The sequence below is a fragment of the Gallus gallus genome, chromosome 23, assembly GCF_016699485.2.
Source record: "Gallus gallus isolate bGalGal1 chromosome 23, bGalGal1.mat.broiler.GRCg7b, whole genome shotgun sequence".
NCBI lineage: Eukaryota > Metazoa > Chordata > Aves > Galliformes > Phasianidae > Gallus > Gallus gallus.
Window position 1 is genome coordinate 848,220 of NC_052554.1, and position 19,376 is coordinate 867,595.

Here is a 19,376-nt window from a genome sequence, read left to right on the forward strand (position 1 = left end):
AGCAGAGAACTCATTTTTGCAGGGCTCGGGATCCCTCTGCTGGCCAAAGGCTGCAAGCTACTTGGGTGTGTGATTTCTCCTGAGTGGGCTAGAGATCTCTTAAGAATATTCCTATCACATGGGAACCTGCCACCTGGACAGCCAACGGGAGGCAGCAAGGGAAACCACCTGAAAAAATCCACAAGCGATCTTTGCAAAGGAGAGGGAAGACCTTCAAAGACAAAGGTCGGTAGGTCTGTCTGCAAAGAGAACAGGCCTTCTCCCAACAGCCATGCAAATGACAGGTCCAAAACAATATACATATATTAATTAAAAAAAATAAGAACAGTGAACCGCACTCCCTGCCAGCAATGCCCCAAGGAAGCTTCCATGCAGGAAATGCTATATGAGAATTAAGTATCTGATAACAGGCCAATTAAGTTTCCCCATCTCTGAGCTGGGCAGGCAAGTTCTGACTTCTCCCCACCTGCTGCCAAAGCTCTGCTTTCTCAGGAGGAAAGCAACTCAAGAACTTCCCGTTCCCATCTCTTTCTTGTGCTACTTTGCCAATGGCGTGGCCGGCATTTTCTCTACCTAACTTCCTAATTAAGAGCTCTAACAAGTGACTAAGTGATATTCCTTACTGCTGGAAGGACCAGCATACGCAAAGGGAATATGAAATCAATATCTTCTAAGGTAAAGGAAACCAAATTAATGAGCAGTGGTGTACTGAGAGTCTCCACTGCACTCCAAGCACTCAGTTACCCTTTGTTTTTTCAAAGCCTGGAGCAGGTCAGAGCCATGGCACAATGCACTGAAATGAAAAACTGCTTCCTGATCTGCTACAAATGGCTGTAAACAGAAAGAGCTGAGCACTCATGCTGCTATCACATATGTCTTGTCTCTTAGTTTGAAGGTAAAACACCATTTGTACAGTCAGTCTTCTCTACCAGAGGTCTGCAAAGCAAAACCTTCTGATCATTTTGAAGGGTCTAACTAAACCATTTCAGTTTTCCTAAGGGTCTCTCTATAAGGTTCAACATCATACTGAGAATTAGAGACCGTGCAGGGACAGGTTTCCTAATAACACAAGTGCTTCTGAAACCCATCTTCCAAACTCCCAAGCATCTCAAGCTCCTATACCCTAATGCGCGAGTGGGACTACAAGATGGGTAGAGGAGGCTTCAGTGTGATCTTACCAGAATGAAAATGCTCTCTGTTCAAGAGCCACATGCAGAGGCAGGGAGGGGAAGAAGCACTGATGAAGCTTGTGGGAACACCAAGGTGGAACAGAGGGGCAGAGTCCCAGAGAACCAACGTGCCTCCTGCAAAGCTATTGGTTAGCAACCTGGCTACCCCCTGGCAGGGGCTGAGACTTGATCCTTAAGGTTCCTTCCCACCCAAGTCACTGTGTGATTCTATGAAGGTGTTGGCACTGACAGATTCCTGTGTCCTCAGCCAGAACAAGCTTCAAGAGAAGGTCTGCAAGCTGTCTGCAGCCATCAGGCCGTGCCAGCACCTGGCTGCCCACACTAAGCACTCTGACAGCATACAGCACATGGAGCTGTACAGAAGAAACAGACATGGCACAGTTCTGGTTCTAAACAGACTGACAAGAGGAAGGCTGTATTTTCACTGTATAAACCTACAGTGCTTTTGTCTCAGCTATGCACACTTGTACATGTTGCACACACCTTTGAGCTTAAAGCATGTATTTAGCTCAGCTCTCCTCCCTCAGCAGTTTTCACAAGGACTGGCTGCACATTGACTTCAGCTACTTGCCCAGATATTTCAAAAGGTCACCTCGTAACACCAGAAAAAAGTAACGTGACAAAGAACATTTTTCACAGCCATGAGCTCTCAGGAAGTTACAAGAGCAGGAGCTGAATCTTTACAACAAGCCCAGCAAACAACCAACTCTCACATCCCTGTGTGACAAAGCCAAACCTACCACGCAAGCAGCATTTAACCATACCTCTCCTGACTGCAAATGGGATTTAGCACCAGCTACTTAAGTCATCCTGTAACCCTGAAATTGAACTACATGAAGCAACTCCTCCACACCACACAGTGACGGGACTCAGCTCTACACCGGGCTGCTCTAATTTCCCTTTTGGCAAATAGCACATTTGAGTGTTCCCATCTGTCCTTTCACTTTTATATATTAAGGAAACTCTCCTCAGCCTCGTTATCACAAACAATTTTTGATATCATTCCAGAAAAGGAGTCTGCTTCAAGCTTCTTATAATGCCTGTGATGCTTTCATAGCATTCAAACTTAATAACTCAAAGAAATGGTGACTGCGTTCATACTGTGTCTTACACTACAGGTGAAAGACAACACAGTAAAATGATCCTACAGATTTCCAGGTAAAACCCACACCCAGCTGTGAGACTTCTCCTGCAATAACCACCAAAGCATGAAGTCAGCCACAGAAGGCTGAAAGCTCCTACAGGGAAAGGAGCATCTTGTCAGAATGGGAAGACTCATGCTAACTGCTCTGGGGCACAGTCCACTTGTGTAAATGACAGCTCTCCTTTCTTTTCAGTGTTTGTTCTTGGAACAGACTAACCTTTCTCTGAGCCAGTTTTTAAGATTCATTCTTTTGTTTGTCTGCAGGGGCAACAGACTTTTCCTAGAGCCAGAATTTGACTCTGGTTAGTCTTTAGCATTAATTTATTGCAGCTATTCAACTGCCATCTTAAGGACTATACAGCTGCATAAATAAAGCTAAAACTCTTTCCAATTCTATTAAAGCTCAGAACAAGAGGAGATGGTAAATCTAAGGCTGATCTCAAAAATCCAATTTATTACTATTTCATGCTAACCTTTATCCAGAATCAGCATTTATCACGCACACATTCAGTAATCAAATATACTATCTGATGGGTAATAGAGTGTGCATGCATGTAGGAAGCGTTCTGAGAAACAAAAGTTGCATTAAATCCAGACAGACACTTGACAGAACCAAAACAAAGTAATACTGTGAACAAACCCTAAATTATTTGGTGCAGATGCAAAGAGTAACCCGTCTTTTTTGTTTATGAAGCTTGGGAATGAATGCTTCAGGAAGTTCAGATCAGCACTGCTTTATTATTTAATACATGCTTTATTTGAAAGCCTTTATTGCATGCAACAGTTCTGGACCAATTAAGAGATGTACCTTGCATGAAGCAACGTATTTAACCAAAACTAAGAAAGCCATGTGCTAATGTGCCTTTGATAATGTTATTCTGATGGGAATTTTCCAAAAGCAAAAACAAAATCCTCAGCTAGAATTACTGCCCCAGATAACATTACATATTTTGGTTAAGAGAAGAAGCTTTACTCTAAGTTAATTCACTTATTATTGAAAACTGATTGGATATTTTGCAACATCTGACAAGCTTACAGATCAGTCCCTATGTATCTATTCTGTTCAAGGATAACAAACAATTGGTGGTTTCTCTGTGTGAGAAAACTGTTTTTACAACACCTGGAAATGTCATCAAAGTTAATGTTAATTTAGAGATGAGGAATTCAGGGAGCAATGCACATCCCTTCCTGTTTGACAGCTCAGCTACTGAGAGAGGCGCCAACAAAGAATGTTTGTTGTTTGTAGGTTTTGTACGTGTTGCAACTCCTGCTTCAGCATTTCACCAACTCCTGCAAAAGCAGGGAACCTGCGGCAGGAATAAGAGCAGCAAGCAGAGCACACACACCTCATCCACACAGCAGGGCAGGTGCTGGCATCTCTGCACAAAGCAAGAGCAGAGCAGCAGTAATTTCGGACAGTGGCACTGTGGCTCTTACCCAGGTTTAGACTGGAAGAAGATCCATGTGAAGATAAGGAAGGTGGTGGAGTCTGAGAGTGGCCAGGTCCTTGGCTGGGCAGAGGCATACCCACAGGTCCAGGAGAGGAGGAAAACCCAAGGCCATTGTAAAAACTGTGTCCTATAGGTGTCAAACTGCTGGATGTCCTCTTGTACAGGTCACTGCTCCCTGTCAGGGAATCTCGGCGAGAGCCGCTGCCAGTGTTGGAGTTAGCAACTGAAAGAGGATGAGAGCAGATGTGAGTGAGGACAACAAATTGCCTCAGACAACATAAAATCCGAAGATGCCTTCAGAATTGACAAAAAATATAATAGGACCTATAAGCAATGCCCTGGTGTGGTGGTATTGCTTTCCTAAGGGTGCTGCACGTGCCCAAACAAAATGCAGTAATTACAGACATGTTGCTGGTCACCAAGTTAGAAATCCTTGGTTCAAATAATTAGCCCAAATCCTGCCTTTCTTTCTTATAGTTCAGTAGCTTTCATACTGAGAACACATCCAGAAACACAGCTCCAAAAGCCTAAAAGCCAAAAGATTAGAAGACCTACCTAAAGGAAGTGACAAAATGAAAAGAATAAATGACAGCAAGCATTTTGGCTTCTGGGTGCAAGCACTTGCATTTTGATTCTGAACCCTGAAAAGAAGGATTTCTATACTTCAAAGGGCTTTTTCCCCTCAGTGTTTCATGTTGTTTAAGGGAACTTATTAGATCTCCCTACAAGCACTGCCTCATATTTGTTCTTTGGCCATTAGAGCTAAAACAAATCCAACATGAGAATTCACCTGTTCTTTACTCAAGAGCATATATAGCTTCGTGTACATTTCCTTGGAACACTCCTTCTCACCTTTCATTATATTAGAGAACAGCTGAGGAGTCACTTCTTTTTTTACTTCTGTTTGCATCAGGGTTTATTGAGATTGAAATCAGAATTTAACTTAAGCACATAAAAACAACATTTTGGAGAGTTTTCTTGTAAATGAAATAAAAACCTCTTCAAGCACACTTGAGAAATAATCATATTTGCATTAAAATCTCATTTAATAGTAGAATAGTTAATGATTGCAGTGAATTAATCATTTTTTTTCCATGACTGTACGTAACTTCTAGAAGCAACGGCGTCACATTTTTGTTCATGGATCAAGGGAAAACAAGCATGTGCATCTCAGCTTTGTGCAAACCAGTCACTGAATTCAATTAGTCAAATGAACTGGAATGAAAGAAGTGAATTCTGCATTTACTTTAATCCAAGATGGTTCCCATTTTCAGGCTGGGATTAAAGAAAACATTTAGAGTAGCTTTTAAATAAACCTTTGACTTGATTCAGGGACACTGCATCTCTTGGCCTCTTCTGATGGACCAGGTTCCAAAGGCATGCTTTAACTTGCCCTTCAGACTGATGAAAGCAGGAAAGTCCAGGACATAATTACTACCTCTAAGACTAAGCAGCAATTAAAACAATTGTTCTACTTCAAAAATAAAATCAATTAAAAATAAAAGGAAAAAATCTCAACCCACAAACATCTTTCTGGTTTGGTTTTATTCTGAAAAAAATCTTTGTCTCCAACTGCCTTACAAGCAAATCAAAAGAAAGTTTCCGTATTTCTTGCAACCACAAGTACTGGGTTCTTTTGGGCTGTAAGATAGAAACAGTGCCCAGAATAAAGCACAAAAACCACTTTCTTTAAGCCATCAGAAGCAAGTTCCTCAGCCAATGCTGAGTAAGAGTCAGCACACAGACAGTTACCCCTGCGGAGCCAATTCCTGCTAGGCCAGTATCTCCACCAAGCACATGCAAGTAAAGGCGAGGTGATCCAAAGCTATTCAACAGCTTTATGTGCAGCAGCAAAAGGATGTCTGACAACACATCAACTGCGTGCAACAAATTTAATATATTATCTGCTAAAAGAAGCCTCATCCGAACGCAGTGTGCATTTTGAAAGTCAAAACAGCTCCCAGTGAAGCAGCTGCAGCTCCTACCTGCTGTCCCAAAGCCTCCCAGTGCAGACCCCAGAGTGGCACCGAGGGAGCTGCTGCTCCCAAAGCCCAGGGAGGTGTTGGCAGGCTGGGCAGAGCCCTGAGAGAAGAGGGAGCTGCTCTGGGAATTGCTGCTGAGTGAGTTGTTGCCATAAAACGAGCTGGAGGCCAAGTTGTTGGTGGGCTGCTGCTGCGGCTGAGGCTGGGGCTGCTGCGTTCCCAGGGGGCGGAAGGGGCCGTTGGTGGTTCCTGCCAGGCCCCCCGCAGCACCGTTGGCTGAAGCTGCCGCTGCTGCAACTGCTGTAGAGAAAGTAATAGGAAGCAGAGTTTGAAAAATCCATTTTGTACCTGGTTAGGAAGTCAAGTTTCATCAGGTTCTTTTTATTTCCTATAGATTTTTTTCTTTTTTTCTCAGGATGAGAATCTCCCTTTCACATCAAAATCTTCAAACACCTCTTTACTCTAAACCTATGCTCCTCCATCAGGCTCACACAGAGCCACTGAATACCAAAGTGTAAAATTATTATTACTGCTGTTTGTATTATTACACCCACGTGGATCAAACAAGAACCCTAAGATCTGGGATCCAGTAACTCAGACACACACGTAGTGCTAGCCGATCAAGGAACCTGAGTTTAGAAATAATCAGTGCGTGAAACCCACTCCTGCAGTGCTAAGAAAATCAAAACCAAATACTTTTGTTCTCCAACCAGTTCCAAAGCACAAGGAAAAAAAGCAAAATAAACAAGAGCTACAAGGAAACAATTTAAAAGCCCATTTCATAATCTGTTAGCAACACTGGCCAGGAATGCTTACACACCAATTCTTGCTGAAAAATTGCTTTTAAACCTTGAACTCCCAAAAGAACCCTTATACGAACCAAAACAACTCATGGCAATGACCAGGCATATAACATTTTATGTAAGCAAGGCTCTCAGTTTGGGAGTTTGACATAGGCTAATGCCCTTTACAAAATTCAGCAAAACATCATCATTTATGCTATGCTACCTCTCAGGGTTATTTCTCAAGGCTCAGCTCACAATGAGTCCAGAAGAAGCTCTCAACAAAATCCCTGCAGTGGATCTCAGTGAGGGCAAGTGAGTCATCATCGCCAGAAGGTCACAGAGGGGCTCAGTCCCAGTCTCTGTGGACCGAGGCACTATGGTGGGAGCAGCTTTCCACCTGGCTGGGTTGGAACTCACCTGCCTGTGCTGCAGAGGAGCTGATGATAACTGGTGCAGGAGCCACCAGACGCACGGGTGCCCCCAGACCATTCCTGGCCCCCGCATTCACCACAAGAGCACCAGTTTGGTCATAGTAAGCAGCAGGAGCCAGCACAGGGTACCCTGCAGAGGCAAGTTACAGCACAAGGTGAGGTGACAAGCAGCACAACACGTGGGCACACACAACTGCAGTTTGGTAACACTTCTAAATGAAAATCACAATGGTAAAGGGGAAAAGCAACAACAATTTTGATTCTTGTGAAGCAAGTTCTTTGCATTAACCATCCACAACTTCCACACTTACATTTCTACCTCTAAGTCTTTCAGTTAGGGAAGAATTTTTTTCCCTGAAGCTCCTATATGCCCTTTGTGTAAATTCAGTTATTCAGAGGGGGAAAAAAAAAGTCTTAAAATACTACAGTACTATTTCTTTCTCCTTACAAGTACAGCCTGTGCTGGCACACTCCATGTGAGCACACTGCGCTTCCATCTCTCCCACTGCATGTTGGAGCAGTTCTGTGTGCACACACAAATAAGGCAGAGAATTTCAAGCTATGTTCAAGATGTGCCTTTTGAAGATACATACTTAAAACATAGCGTTCTTAAATGTATACAAATACTCTTAAACAAAAAACATGCTTATGACACAAAGAGCAGCAAGCAGCAGTCTTTCTGTAGCATACAGCTGCTCAGCTTAGGTACCTGACTATAGCATTTTAAGATTAAAACTCTACACACACACACAATAAAGATCAACACAGGAAACAATGAAGTAGTTCTCTATACTGGGGCTGCAAAGAGGAGAGTGTTCTGTGAACATTTGTTTGGAAGCTGTAGCCCCCAGAACCCCAACAACACAGACTCAAGCCCACAGATTACTTGAAAGCAGGTATTCTACAGCTCACTTTGTAACTGAATACAGTAACATTCTTCTTAAGCCTTAAAAAAAACCAAAACATGAAGCAACCGTGTGGCGCTTCCAGTGAGCAGACCTGAGGCCAAAATAATCCTCTTTAATTGAATTGCATTTGACCAACAGGACATACCTGCATGTTATTAAAAAAATACTTACATATGTGCTTTATCATTACAACAGTATTCTGTATAACCAACATCAGAAGCATTTGTACCACACAGTCTCATGGATCAGAGCTAAAACCCATACAGCAGCTTCTCTCCTGCAGAATTATAACAAAACTCTGCTTTTGCCTCTTTTTCTTTTCTAAGCCACTAGTATTTGTCTGGACGAAATTATGACAGGGAAGTCCTTAACCTGTTAAAATCAAGCACTTGACAGGGATGGGCAGACAAGGCTAATGAACAGTACTAAGATATCTCAGAGGTCTTAAAATAATCACATAAGGTAGCATGAACCATAGAAAATCAAGGAAATGACTTTCAATGGGAGCCATCAGCTCTGGGTATGCAATTAATGTGTCAGTACAGCTGATAACATTTGTTTCACCTGGGATACAGGAATCTACACCCTGCTTTAACTTAATGCTGCACAGGTGGTTATGCTGTATGTAACAGCCTCTCCAAAATGCCTTGTATACCCACAGATTAAAACCATGAAACGCTGTAATAAAATGAAAACTGCTGAATGCCAGGTAAACGTGACACCATGCAGAGACTTGAGATGTAATCTTCTTGGATCTCACTGGTCACTGGAGAAGTCACAGCCCCCTTGGGCTCCCTACCTGGCATCCCTGCTGCCAGCCCTTGTCCAAAGGCAAGGGCAGAGTTGACGGCGGCAGCAGCCACCAGCGGATCAGTCTGCTGTCCCTGCTGGTTCTGGTTTGGGGTCAAAGGACGCTGACTGGCTCCGCCACGTAGAACCTGGAGAAAACAGGAAACAGGTCTGGTTAGTTTGACACCTGGGAATAAGCCACAATAACCACACTGCAGGACTCCAGCAGCAACCTAAACTGCTAAGCTGCCACTGTGTGCAAGATTATGTCACAACTGGTGCATGACAATCCATCCTCTCTACTCAGAACATAACTGCCTTCTCCACCATAACCATTAGCACTATTACCATGGGTAAGTGCCTAGGACTCAATTTAAATAACACACCCTTTTTCAGGCTTCCCAAGCATAATCTCAAAGAGCTTCAATTCTAGTCTCTTGACATACCTTCAGTCCTCATCCTCCATTAGAAGCGCCTGTGAGCCATTTGTCCCATTAGAGATAACGTTTGGTCTCTGCCACAAGAGCACACTGAAAGCCCACTTAAGCAGAAACCTTTACAGACTTGTGAGCTACAGGCTGATGACATGAGATGACACAGGTTTTTCCAAACTGCCATCCACCTCAGAAAACAGCGACCCACTGACACGACACTTACTCACTGGAAAGAATGACCAGAGATCACACACAGCCTTTTCTACGTAGCTCTTGTGGTTTAAGCACACGTTGCTCTGAAAAGGGAAGATGGCAAACTGACCTTTCCTGTAATTACCTGCGACAGGCTTTGTTTGCAAAAGCCTTTTACTCAGTGGTGATGTTAAAGCCTGCAGCCACTTGTGAGGTCAGCTCATTAAAAGAGCTGTCCTTTGGTACTCATGCACTGTTGCAAAAATTAACATTGTATGTGTCACCCGATAAAGCTGTTAAAAGCAACAAACTGCTCTGTGCACAGCGACTGGGGGAGGATATTGAAGCTAACAGACTTGAGACATAACCCAGAGCTAGCTACTGCTGTCAAAGCCTAAACGTGAACTCTTCACCTCTTTCCAGCCTAGGAAGCCTCACAAGCTGCAGCTGCTTGGTAAGCACACACAGTGCACAGGCACTCTGCAGAATGCAGTTGATGGACGACGTGCTGCAGTAAGTGAAGCGCTGGCAGTTTTATAAATACACTATCCCTCATAAGATGTTGTGAGCATCACAAACAAGACTGTCCACACTCATCACTCTGTATTTCTAAAACATTCACCTCAGCACTTCTCTGACGAATTTCATCCAAGAATGTACACTTATCTTCTTATAGACAGAAAGTCTGCATTAAAAACAATACACGCAATCCCCACTCATGCCTGCTTTGTGGCTACAGAAATAATGAAAAATATCATAAAGGCTACTGATGATCGATAGACACTGCTTTAAAAGCTTAAGCCTTTGCAGAAGCTCTCTTTGCACATACCTATTTAAAGGGGAAAGGTTCCCAGTCTGAATGCCAAAGCACAGATGTGTCACACTTTTAACTCCATTTACCTGCGTGCATGGATGTGTGTAGGTCTGTTCAACACACTCCTGTCAGAGACCTGCCAGGTGGGGAGGCTTGATTATTAACTTTATCAGGAGCAAAGTGTTCTCCTTCTGATCACTGGTCCAGAATCACTCATGTGAAACATCATTGCTTTTCTTATCTGAAAAGGCCTTAAAATACTACATAATCTTTTTTTGCTTTAGTGTTGTTTTGTTGTTGTTGTTTTGTTTTGTTTTTTAAGCAAAAGCTAATAAACGTAGTTGTCAATTGCAGTCTTCTCTAAGGATTGAAATCTCTAAAGCACAAAGGCCAGAACGGAAGGCTCTGCGTCTCCTCCCTTTTCAGTAGGATAATGAATCCATTTTGTATCCAAGCAGGAACACCTGTGGGACAGCAGCTGATAGCACTGTATAAAGCCAACTTCATGAGAGGAGCAGTGCTTTATCCAAACATCATACCAGGCAGCTGTGCAGCACAGCCAGGCGAGTAACAGAAGCCCCAGTCCTACAGGCCCTCCTTCAGCTCAAAGTAGAGTACATCTGAGCACACGTCTAGTGGGAGCACAACCCACACGAGGACAGCACGGTGACCCTAATCCTTCTAGCATTTGACTTCACAGGTTTACTAACAATAACTGCACTTTTATTTTCTTGAAGAAAAGAAAAAAACACCTATATAGAACAGCACCTTGAAGCAGAGAGCACACCACTTACTGACACGGAGTATTTGACACATTTTCATCTTCTCCACAGCTGTCACATGAAAACAGATTGAACAGTGATGACTTCCACTCACACATCACCAGCACGTGCTTGCTAATAAATGACTGTAAATTATTTCATATGCGAAAGCACCCTACCACATACCTGTTGCTGGCCCTGCTGGGTTTGCTGAGTGGTCTGCTGATTTGCTGAGTTAGTGGCAGCGGCAGCTGCTGCAGCTTGCTGCTGGAAGAGGCTGGCAGGATAAACTCCCCAGGGTGTAACTCCGTAGTACTGGTGAGGGACAACTGCAGGGCCTGAAACACAAGGGAATGGGTCAGCCTCTGCGGCGTCACGAGCATTACACAGCAAACAGTCACCAAAAATATCTTCACACTGTGTTTGATTTTACAAATCCTAGTTCAAGGTTATCTCCTTTAAATTCTTTCCAAATAAGAAGGGATTTTGCTATCTGTAATATTCATTTTAAGAAAGCTTAGAGTCAGACCTGAAGTTTCATCTTTACTTGCTTTTACCTTAGCAGAAGTTCAGTTCTGCTGACAGTGATCCTGTTGAAACTCCTCGTTTTTATTGGTGAGCCCTAATTTTATAGCAACGAAAGTTTTTATCTCTAACAAAAAGAGAAGGAAACATCTGAACAACAGAGACACTGCAGTCTCTCCTAATCTTAACTGACACTCGAGGCTCGGTAACATCCATCATTTAGCTCTCAATAAATAAGGTATAAAATAATTATCCTTCTTCACAACCAGATAGCATCAATTCCCAAGTGTGTGAAAAGTGGTTGTTCTAGCCACTCAGTCCTACCGTGTGATCACAAACCACCATAAAAGAGCCCAGAAGAACTCCTATCTTTCCACATTCCACCTTCCTCTAACTGCTTCCTCCATTTAAGAGGCTTAAAAAAAAAAAAAATAATTATCTTGAGAGAAGAACAAAGAAAGCATTGTGCTTCATCAGCGCTCAGGGCACTGTACACTTCATTGGGTGACAGTAAAACAGTGGAGTGTATCCTTAACTAATCTGGTGTCATGGCATAACATGGAAGAAGAGATGAGCCCTTGGCACTGAATAGCAGAGACCCTCCCACCACCTATGTGAATCCAACAATATTTTTAATCTGTCTGCTCTGTATCTTTTGGAAAGGTCATGAGGAAAGTATTTCCTTCGCTCTTCCAATACAACACCTTTCTCAGGGGTTGTACAGCACTTCCCTGCAGTAAAAGCACCTTACAGCATGACAGCCTTAAGATAGAGTGCTGCATACTAGACACTGTTGAATAAACAAGTATTTGGTGAATTTGAACCACACAGTTGGTCTTCAATGAAGCAAAAACAGCTTCTATTTTAAGAGTTAGCATTTGAGTTCCAACCAAGTTGTTCCTGTAGTGTCGTTAGTTAGCTCAGTAAGTCACTGCAAGGAGAACATGGTTAACTCACAGTGCTCTTCTTGACCAAAGGAGACACAACCCGTTTGTATTCACTTAATACAGATGCCAAGTGCTGGGGTGCTTCTGCACTCAGGAGAGAACAATTTGCAAGTGCTTCGTTTTAGGCAAGGAATGAGTGTCTGCCTTTGCCCTTGGGCTACTGGGAAGTTGTCCTGATAGCCCTTACTTGGGCAAAATTCGGGCATGGCTCTGGGTTATTTTAATCTCAGTTTTAATTATCAAGCAAGCAGAATCTAGAAGGTGTTTTTTTCCTTCTTTTTTTTTTTTTTCCTAGTTAGAGATTGCTCATCAGATCTGCAGAAGCCTGAGGTGTTTAGAAGGAGAGGAGACAAAGCCTTTGAAGTCTGCAGGCAGCGGGGCTTAAAAGAGCTCCGCACGTCCCTGCGAGCCCGGCTCAGCTGTGCACACTGTGAGGCTCTCATTACTGAACAGTGTTCTCAGTGAGGGCAAGTGTGTCATCATCGCCAGACCCATAAAGACACACACAGTGCTTCTTTACTTCTGCAGACATCACACCTGCTTTTACACTTATTAAAGATGCACATACAGGAAAAAATAAAAGCTGCTTAGTGCCTTTGAAATCAAATATTCCCACTACTATGTCTCACACATTGACACACACACTCCTGAATATTCCTTTTAACAAACAATAAACATTTTGCCCAAGGAGGCTGTGGGTGCCCCATCCCTGCAGGCATTCAAGGCCAGGCTGGATGTGGCTCTGGGCAGCCTGGTCTGGTGGTTGGCAACCCTGCATATAGAAGGGGGTTGAAACTCGATGATCATTGTGGTCTTTTTCAACCCAGGCCATTCTATGATTCTAGCAGAACCAACAGAAGTGCATTCATGACACATCTCTCCCTTTTACTCTCAGCCTTAACACTCACATCTCTTCAGTCAGAAAGCATAGCTGCAGGAACAGGACCAAATGGGACTTCCTGCCAAGGGTAAGGACTTTGTGACACCAGAGCAACCAGAACTCCACGTCTGAAAACGCAAGGGTGCAAATAGGAATTTCACCAAATACTTACAACGCTTGAGCTGATCCATGCAGAACTAACAGTACGGCAGCTGCAGACATCCAAGAAGTGGTGTCTTTTCAGACAGGGAGTGAGAAATAGCTCAACTCCACCAACTCTGGTGCAGCCCCGTGAAACCCTGCCCTGCAGCCTCTGGTGCCAACACAAACCCACACCAGGAGGGGCACCTGTGCATGACACCAGACCCCAGCCAGCTCCACGTGCTCCACAAAGCCCCATCCCAGCAGTGTGCATGCAGCCATACCCGTTTCCAGCTCTGAGCTGGCTCTGTACAGGACACAGATCAGCACCAAGTGAGACAGGCTTCTAAGAAAGCCCGGTTTGAGAAGAACAGCACAGATATCTGAACAGACTCTACCTTCAGTCTAGGAGCACTGTGTTTTTCCTGTATGCAGATTATTCCAGCATCCACTTTTCTACAAAGAACAGAAAGGCTTTTCTACCTATTACATACCTCAGAGGGAATCAACATTTCCCAACTTGTCCTAAAAGAGACAAGATCTTTCTTTTTCTTTTTCTTATTATTTTTAATTGACATCTTTCTCAAATGACAGAACTAATTTCACACTTCTTAAAGACAGCAGCATCTTCCCCAAGGTCTGAACTCACAAGCTATTTTTCTGGAGTCTAGGAAGTCCTTCCCTCTATTCAAATGTGCTGTTCTTTTAACAGTTGCTATTGTTGTGAAGAAAAGAGCATTATCATGGGGCTGACAGTCTTATAATCATGCAAAAGCTGCCATAATGATACATTCTTAATTGGCAGAATCATCTCTGCCATAAAACACACAAAAGTTTCCACTCCTAAGAGTAACTGTGAACAATAGACTACCAACAAATCTCAATTCATTTCTTCCATCTCATTAACTTCTCCAAGTCCTCCCAATTTAATGCTCCCATACAAATCAGGGAGGCCTTCTGTCGGTAGGCTTGTAGCTCTAAACAGCTCAGTAGTTCCACATCCCTGCAGTGTATCACTCATTCTTAAGAGAGAAAAGGCTTTCAAAACTTAGTCTAGACATTAAAGGTGCCTTCACTCAAACAAACACAGCCAGAAGTAAAGCACTGCCATTTTAGCAGAGTCCAAAGCCCAACAAAACAGATGAAGTAACTCATTTCTCAGTGGTGCAATACTGTAAGCGCGTTGCAGTGAATTACACATTCTTTCTGTTGCTTTCAGGAGTCATACAGTTTAAAAAGTATTTAAGTAGAAACTCTCATGCTAAGTTTGAGGAAGCTTTAGGCATCCTAGGGGGTCTATTTCCTAGCTGCAATTTATAAGGCCTCCATCGGACATTCAGGCAGTTGCAGCTCCAACACTACTAAGAAAAGGGAGAAAAAAAATAACTTGAGAACACACTTGTAACTGCTGCAGGATTTCTAGTAGACATGTGGTCACCTATGAAATCAAGGCAGTGACCTGCTGCTCCACTAAACTTCAGTGTATTACTTCAGAATGAACACAAGTGTTAAAAGCACTGAGGTGATGCAAAAAGGCTAATGAGAATCCTCTCTGTAACAGTTACATACAAAGGGCACCAAAGTACTCTTATCATAACTGGACCTGATATTGTTCTGGCACCCTCCTCTCCAGCAAGACCTGACTAACGCTCCCTACCAACATTTCACACAGTGAGCTCAGGTCATTCATTCATTGCTATACTTTCCTCATCACATGGCAGCTTATCGACTCCTCGAAATATCCTTGTACTCTAGCTCTTGGCTTTCCTCCACCTCATCACAGCGTCATCTGTTTGCCCACAGCATGTCGTTACCCACACTTATCTTCCATTGTTATTATGCAATCAGCATACAAAATGCACAACAGACAAAAAGTCCAAAGCCCACACCTTCAAATTACAAACTTGACTCTTAACATACTTTCATACGATCCATTAAAAATATGCCATGCAACCTGGTAGTGGTTGCTACAATCCCATTTCAGAGCTTGACCTGATACTAGCCCCACAGCTTAGCAGCTAAATTGAACTTATCCAACAGCTGTTAAACACGACATGAAGCCACATCCCAAACCTACAACACAGTTTAACAGTGCTGTGTTCATGGGCAGCCAAGGTTTCACAGTTCCCATTTGGTACAAGTTCTCAGCAGAAGAGATCTGCAATCAGCATACAAGCTACAACTACGTGGAAGATAGGAACAGTGTGTTGCCTCCACTAAAAAAATAATCATCACTCTGAACTAAGCTGTTTCTATTTAAAATTTAGCAGGCTCCCACTCCAGGTGGTTGAAGAAAAGTGAAGTATGGTATAAAAATATTCTTCTGAAAGTACATTCTTCTTTTGTCCTGACTGCTTAGGCCAGAACTTTACGGCATATGCAGCGAAAGTTCAATGTGCAATGTGTTCTTCTCACCGTCTGATAAGCTGTTTTACTGAGCTGTCATCTCAAGAAACAACAATTTTGGCTATGACAGTTGGAAAGAATTTGGAAACTGATACACGAACGTTTGGGAGGAAGATCTTGCACAAAGAGAAGAGCCACCATCTCTGCCTGCCATCTGGACAGCCACACATTCCTTGCAGGAGCCTCGCAGTAGATATGAGGTGTTTTTACCTACAGAATCTAAAAAGCATCAATTCTTCAGAAACATCTAGCAAAGGGATGAGATATCACTTGCAGCATGTGCTACAGTAAACCAAGCTAGAGAGGCAAAAAGATACAATATTCCTGGTAGGAAAACACATCCTCCATCTTTTCAGTATTTACAAAATGTAGTTTCAAAAGGTATCTTTCAGTACTATCAGTTATGAGAACATCCCAAACATGTGACAGCATTTATCTCTGAGCACTTCATTTCAGGCTTGCTCCGTTGTTTATCCTCAACAGAAAAAGAGTCCACAGCAACTGTTATACAGGAATTATCACTTCTAATCTAAAGAAAATAAGGGTTTCCAAGACAAACACTGCTTTAACTCTGCAACAATATACATTCTACAGAGATCACCAAGTACTAATAATTAAGTGCTGCTATCAGCATGGACTGAGCACAGTAAGGAACACACAGACAAGTGGAAGCACCTCACCTAATGTGGCAGCTGCTGCGAGCCCGGCTGCGTACGGATCCGTTCCTGGTGGAGCAGCGCTGATGATGTACGGATTGGGGACAAAGGCAGCAGGAGCTAAACCTGCTGAAAACATACCTGTCAGTAAAAACAAACTTGACTAGAACTGAAGCCCTACCAAAATACCTCCAGCTATCTGGCTGGGGACTCGACTGACTGAACATTGCAGGACAAGGGCTCACGTTGTTTTAGTATTTTCAAGCTTTTTATAGGTTGTTTTCCCTGTGTTTCCCAGTGTCGTTACAACAACCTAGGGAGGATACAGTTTACATTAAAAAAAAGAAATTCTAAAGATGCAGTGCTGCATTACGAAGGCTAAAGAGGCAAAACAGCCTGCATACAGTACCTGTGAACTGTTCAGGTATCTCAGCAGTGCAGAAATCCTTGCTGTATAAGTGGTTGTTAACACCAGTTAGATTAACATTTCCTAATTCCTTATTTCGATGAGTAAGTTATCAATTTTCCCTACTTTCTGAGTGCCATGCCAAATACACAGTACCAGTGTTTCAATTTATGAGTCTGGAAGGAGCTCGGGAATGCATGGACAACATCATGGCAGAGATGGTGCCTGCTCTTAGTGTCTGTGCAGGCACTACCTTTCTCTGCAAGGTACAGTTTAATCATTAGAGAAATTATTGGTGGGCGGGAGGGGGCGTGGTAGGTGGTAAATGTGAAGGAGAATAAGTTAAGAAGCTGAAGAATTTTAATTCAGGTCTATCCATGAACCCCACTGAGCGCATAACCATGCAGCACAGAGCTGAGAGAACCCCAACACAATTGGGCTTTTAGGTTCCAAGAACTACCCATTAATTTGCCTGCTGTACTAAAAACATTTAACCCTGAGATTTTTCAGCGCTAATCATCCAGGAGCAGCCCTTCCATTGGTCTGTTACTCTACACAGAGTACCTAAGTGCTTTCCTCCCATTTAATGCATACTGTTTTAATATTACAAATCATGCATTTGCATAAATTACAGCTTTAAGTTAAATTCAGACCCCAAGCAGCCTAAAATTCTACCCTGTGGTAACTTAAACATAGACTGTCAAGCAGGAAGTAGATTCAGGTGTACACAGGATTGTACACTTCCTCTTCACTTCGTTGCAGCCAATTCACACCTGATTTGGAGCAAGCAAGTACTTCAGAATACTCCCACTGCTAAACAGCACTCTCAGCAAAGTAAGTGTGTCATTCCTCCCAGACATGACTGCTTTGGAGCTTCTTGAGACTGTACAAGAGGTTTCTCCAGAATTTTTCAAGTAGGTCTTCACACAATGTTGTTCTCTTTGTGGCTCAAGTACTCACCAGTTGGAAGAACATATTTAGGATTCTCTAAAACCTACCACTCTTTCTCCCTGTAGCCTTCCCAAAATATTCTGAGGACTAAGAGACCACTAGGAAAAGGCAATATATTAAATACTAGGCTTACCTATGTGAGGCTGATGGGCAGCTGCCAATGCATACTGCTGCTGCTGGGCTGCTGTTAGCTGCTGAACAGCAAGTGCATTCGGTCTTTGGAACAACTGAAGGAACAAAAGAACAAATACGCATACAAATTATGCACAAAAAAATAAAATAGTAATAATTTAAAAAGCAATTCCTTTACACTACATTTATTTGCACAACTACAGACACTCCTTTTTAGCAGGAAACATTTCAAAAGGAAATTTAAAATGATATCTTTGAAACCAATTGCCTGTGATGATCCACTTAAAAAGAAAATATTTCTCAAGTACAGCTAAACCCTACCCATGGTTTCTTCTGCTATTCTCTGCACAGCTGCCCCAAGGCCCTGCCTCCCCAGCTCCTCCTCCAGCACACACATGCTCCTCCACAGCGTGGGGATCACCAGGGGCTGCCACAGCTCTTGCAGAGCCTCAGCACCACCAGCTACGCTGAGAGCACTGCTGCATCAGCTGGCAGCCTGGGCTGCTTTCACAGGTGTTCTGAAATGGGTAGTGGGACAGCAGGCAGAGGGGAAAGCTCACATCGGAGAGATGAAGCTCTTGGGACAGATAGAGGAGCTCACACACCCTCAGACAAACGAGGGAGAAAATGCTTTTTCCTCTGCCTTCTAGCCTGCAGCATCACCTACGTAAAACAAGGCAAGGAGCATGTATTCCTCTTTGACCACAGACAGAAACCAGACCCTGGGACTTCTTGGTTAAGTCATCCAAAGCACACCCAGGCTTGCCAGCTTACAGTTCACTACAATCTTTGGGAACAATGTGCAGTGTTACTGAGAACAGTCATTCTTAATATGGAAGGAACACCACAAGTCTTTAAAAGAAAATGTGCTTTTACCTATTTTTTCCATTCATCCAGACTCTTACTAAGCTTACTTCCTGTGCCAGAGATGCCTCTAAGTCAATGAAACACTCCCTGAATCACTACATTAGCACACCATTGTTCATCTCCAGTAAAAACACTGAAAATACATTCTGAAAGCCGCCCTAAAAATTCTCAGGAGCAATGTTCATCCCCATTTACTCCCAAATGTGATCATTTCTGAGGTGTGAATGACTTCATAAACCATTGTGACAGATGTTTTCTCTCTGTAATTGCTTGGGAAAAAGGAAAAAAAAAAACAAAAACAAAAACGACAGTGCCTAAATGCTATGCAGTTTTCACACCTATTATTCCAGCCCTCCTTTCAGGTCTCAACCAAGACAACCAAAGCTTCCACTGTCAAAATCGACAATAATAATTCTGCCCAAATTTCTGGCAGAAACCTGCAACCATCAGGAAGCAGAGAATCATTTAGAAAGTGAGATGCTATTATAGGCAAAGACTGTACTTGGATCTCCTAAGTGCAGGACAAGGAGCTGTGTTGTTTAAGCAGAAAATATGAATGAAGACAGGTGACAGCCTACATCTAT

At 43.0% G+C, this 19,376-nt stretch overlaps 1 protein-coding gene and 1 non-coding gene across 27 annotated transcripts in view; both read right to left on the reverse strand.

The window, feature by feature from the left end:
• The window catches only part of PUM1 (pumilio RNA binding family member 1), a 69,924-nt gene that overhangs the window by 12,892 nt on the left and 37,656 nt on the right, over positions 1-19,376 (reverse strand). For 7 of the 26 annotated variants that reach the window (XM_040651699.2, XM_025142979.3, XM_040651691.2 and 4 more), the window contains 7 exons: positions 17,927-18,020; positions 16,461-16,562; positions 11,068-11,219; positions 8,691-8,829; positions 6,970-7,113; positions 5,771-6,067; positions 3,772-4,008 (listed from right to left, as the gene is read on the reverse strand). In XM_040651699.2, coding sequence (XP_040507633.1) covers positions 3,772-4,008; positions 5,771-6,067; positions 6,970-7,113; positions 8,691-8,829; positions 11,068-11,219; positions 16,461-16,562; positions 17,927-18,020 — 1,165 coding nt within the window. Of the gene's footprint in view, positions 1-3,771; positions 4,009-5,770; positions 6,068-6,969; positions 7,114-8,690; positions 8,830-11,067; positions 11,220-16,460; positions 16,578-17,926; positions 18,021-19,376 lie in introns of all 26 variants that reach the window. The other 19 variants (XM_015297541.4, XM_015297542.4, XM_015297533.4 and 16 more) reach the window with 5 other exon arrangements.
• On the reverse strand, positions 12,763-12,843 carry LOC112530239. Its single transcript, XR_003071733.1, has one exon. It is a non-coding gene; the product is annotated as a small nucleolar RNA SNORD103/SNORD85 (small nucleolar RNA).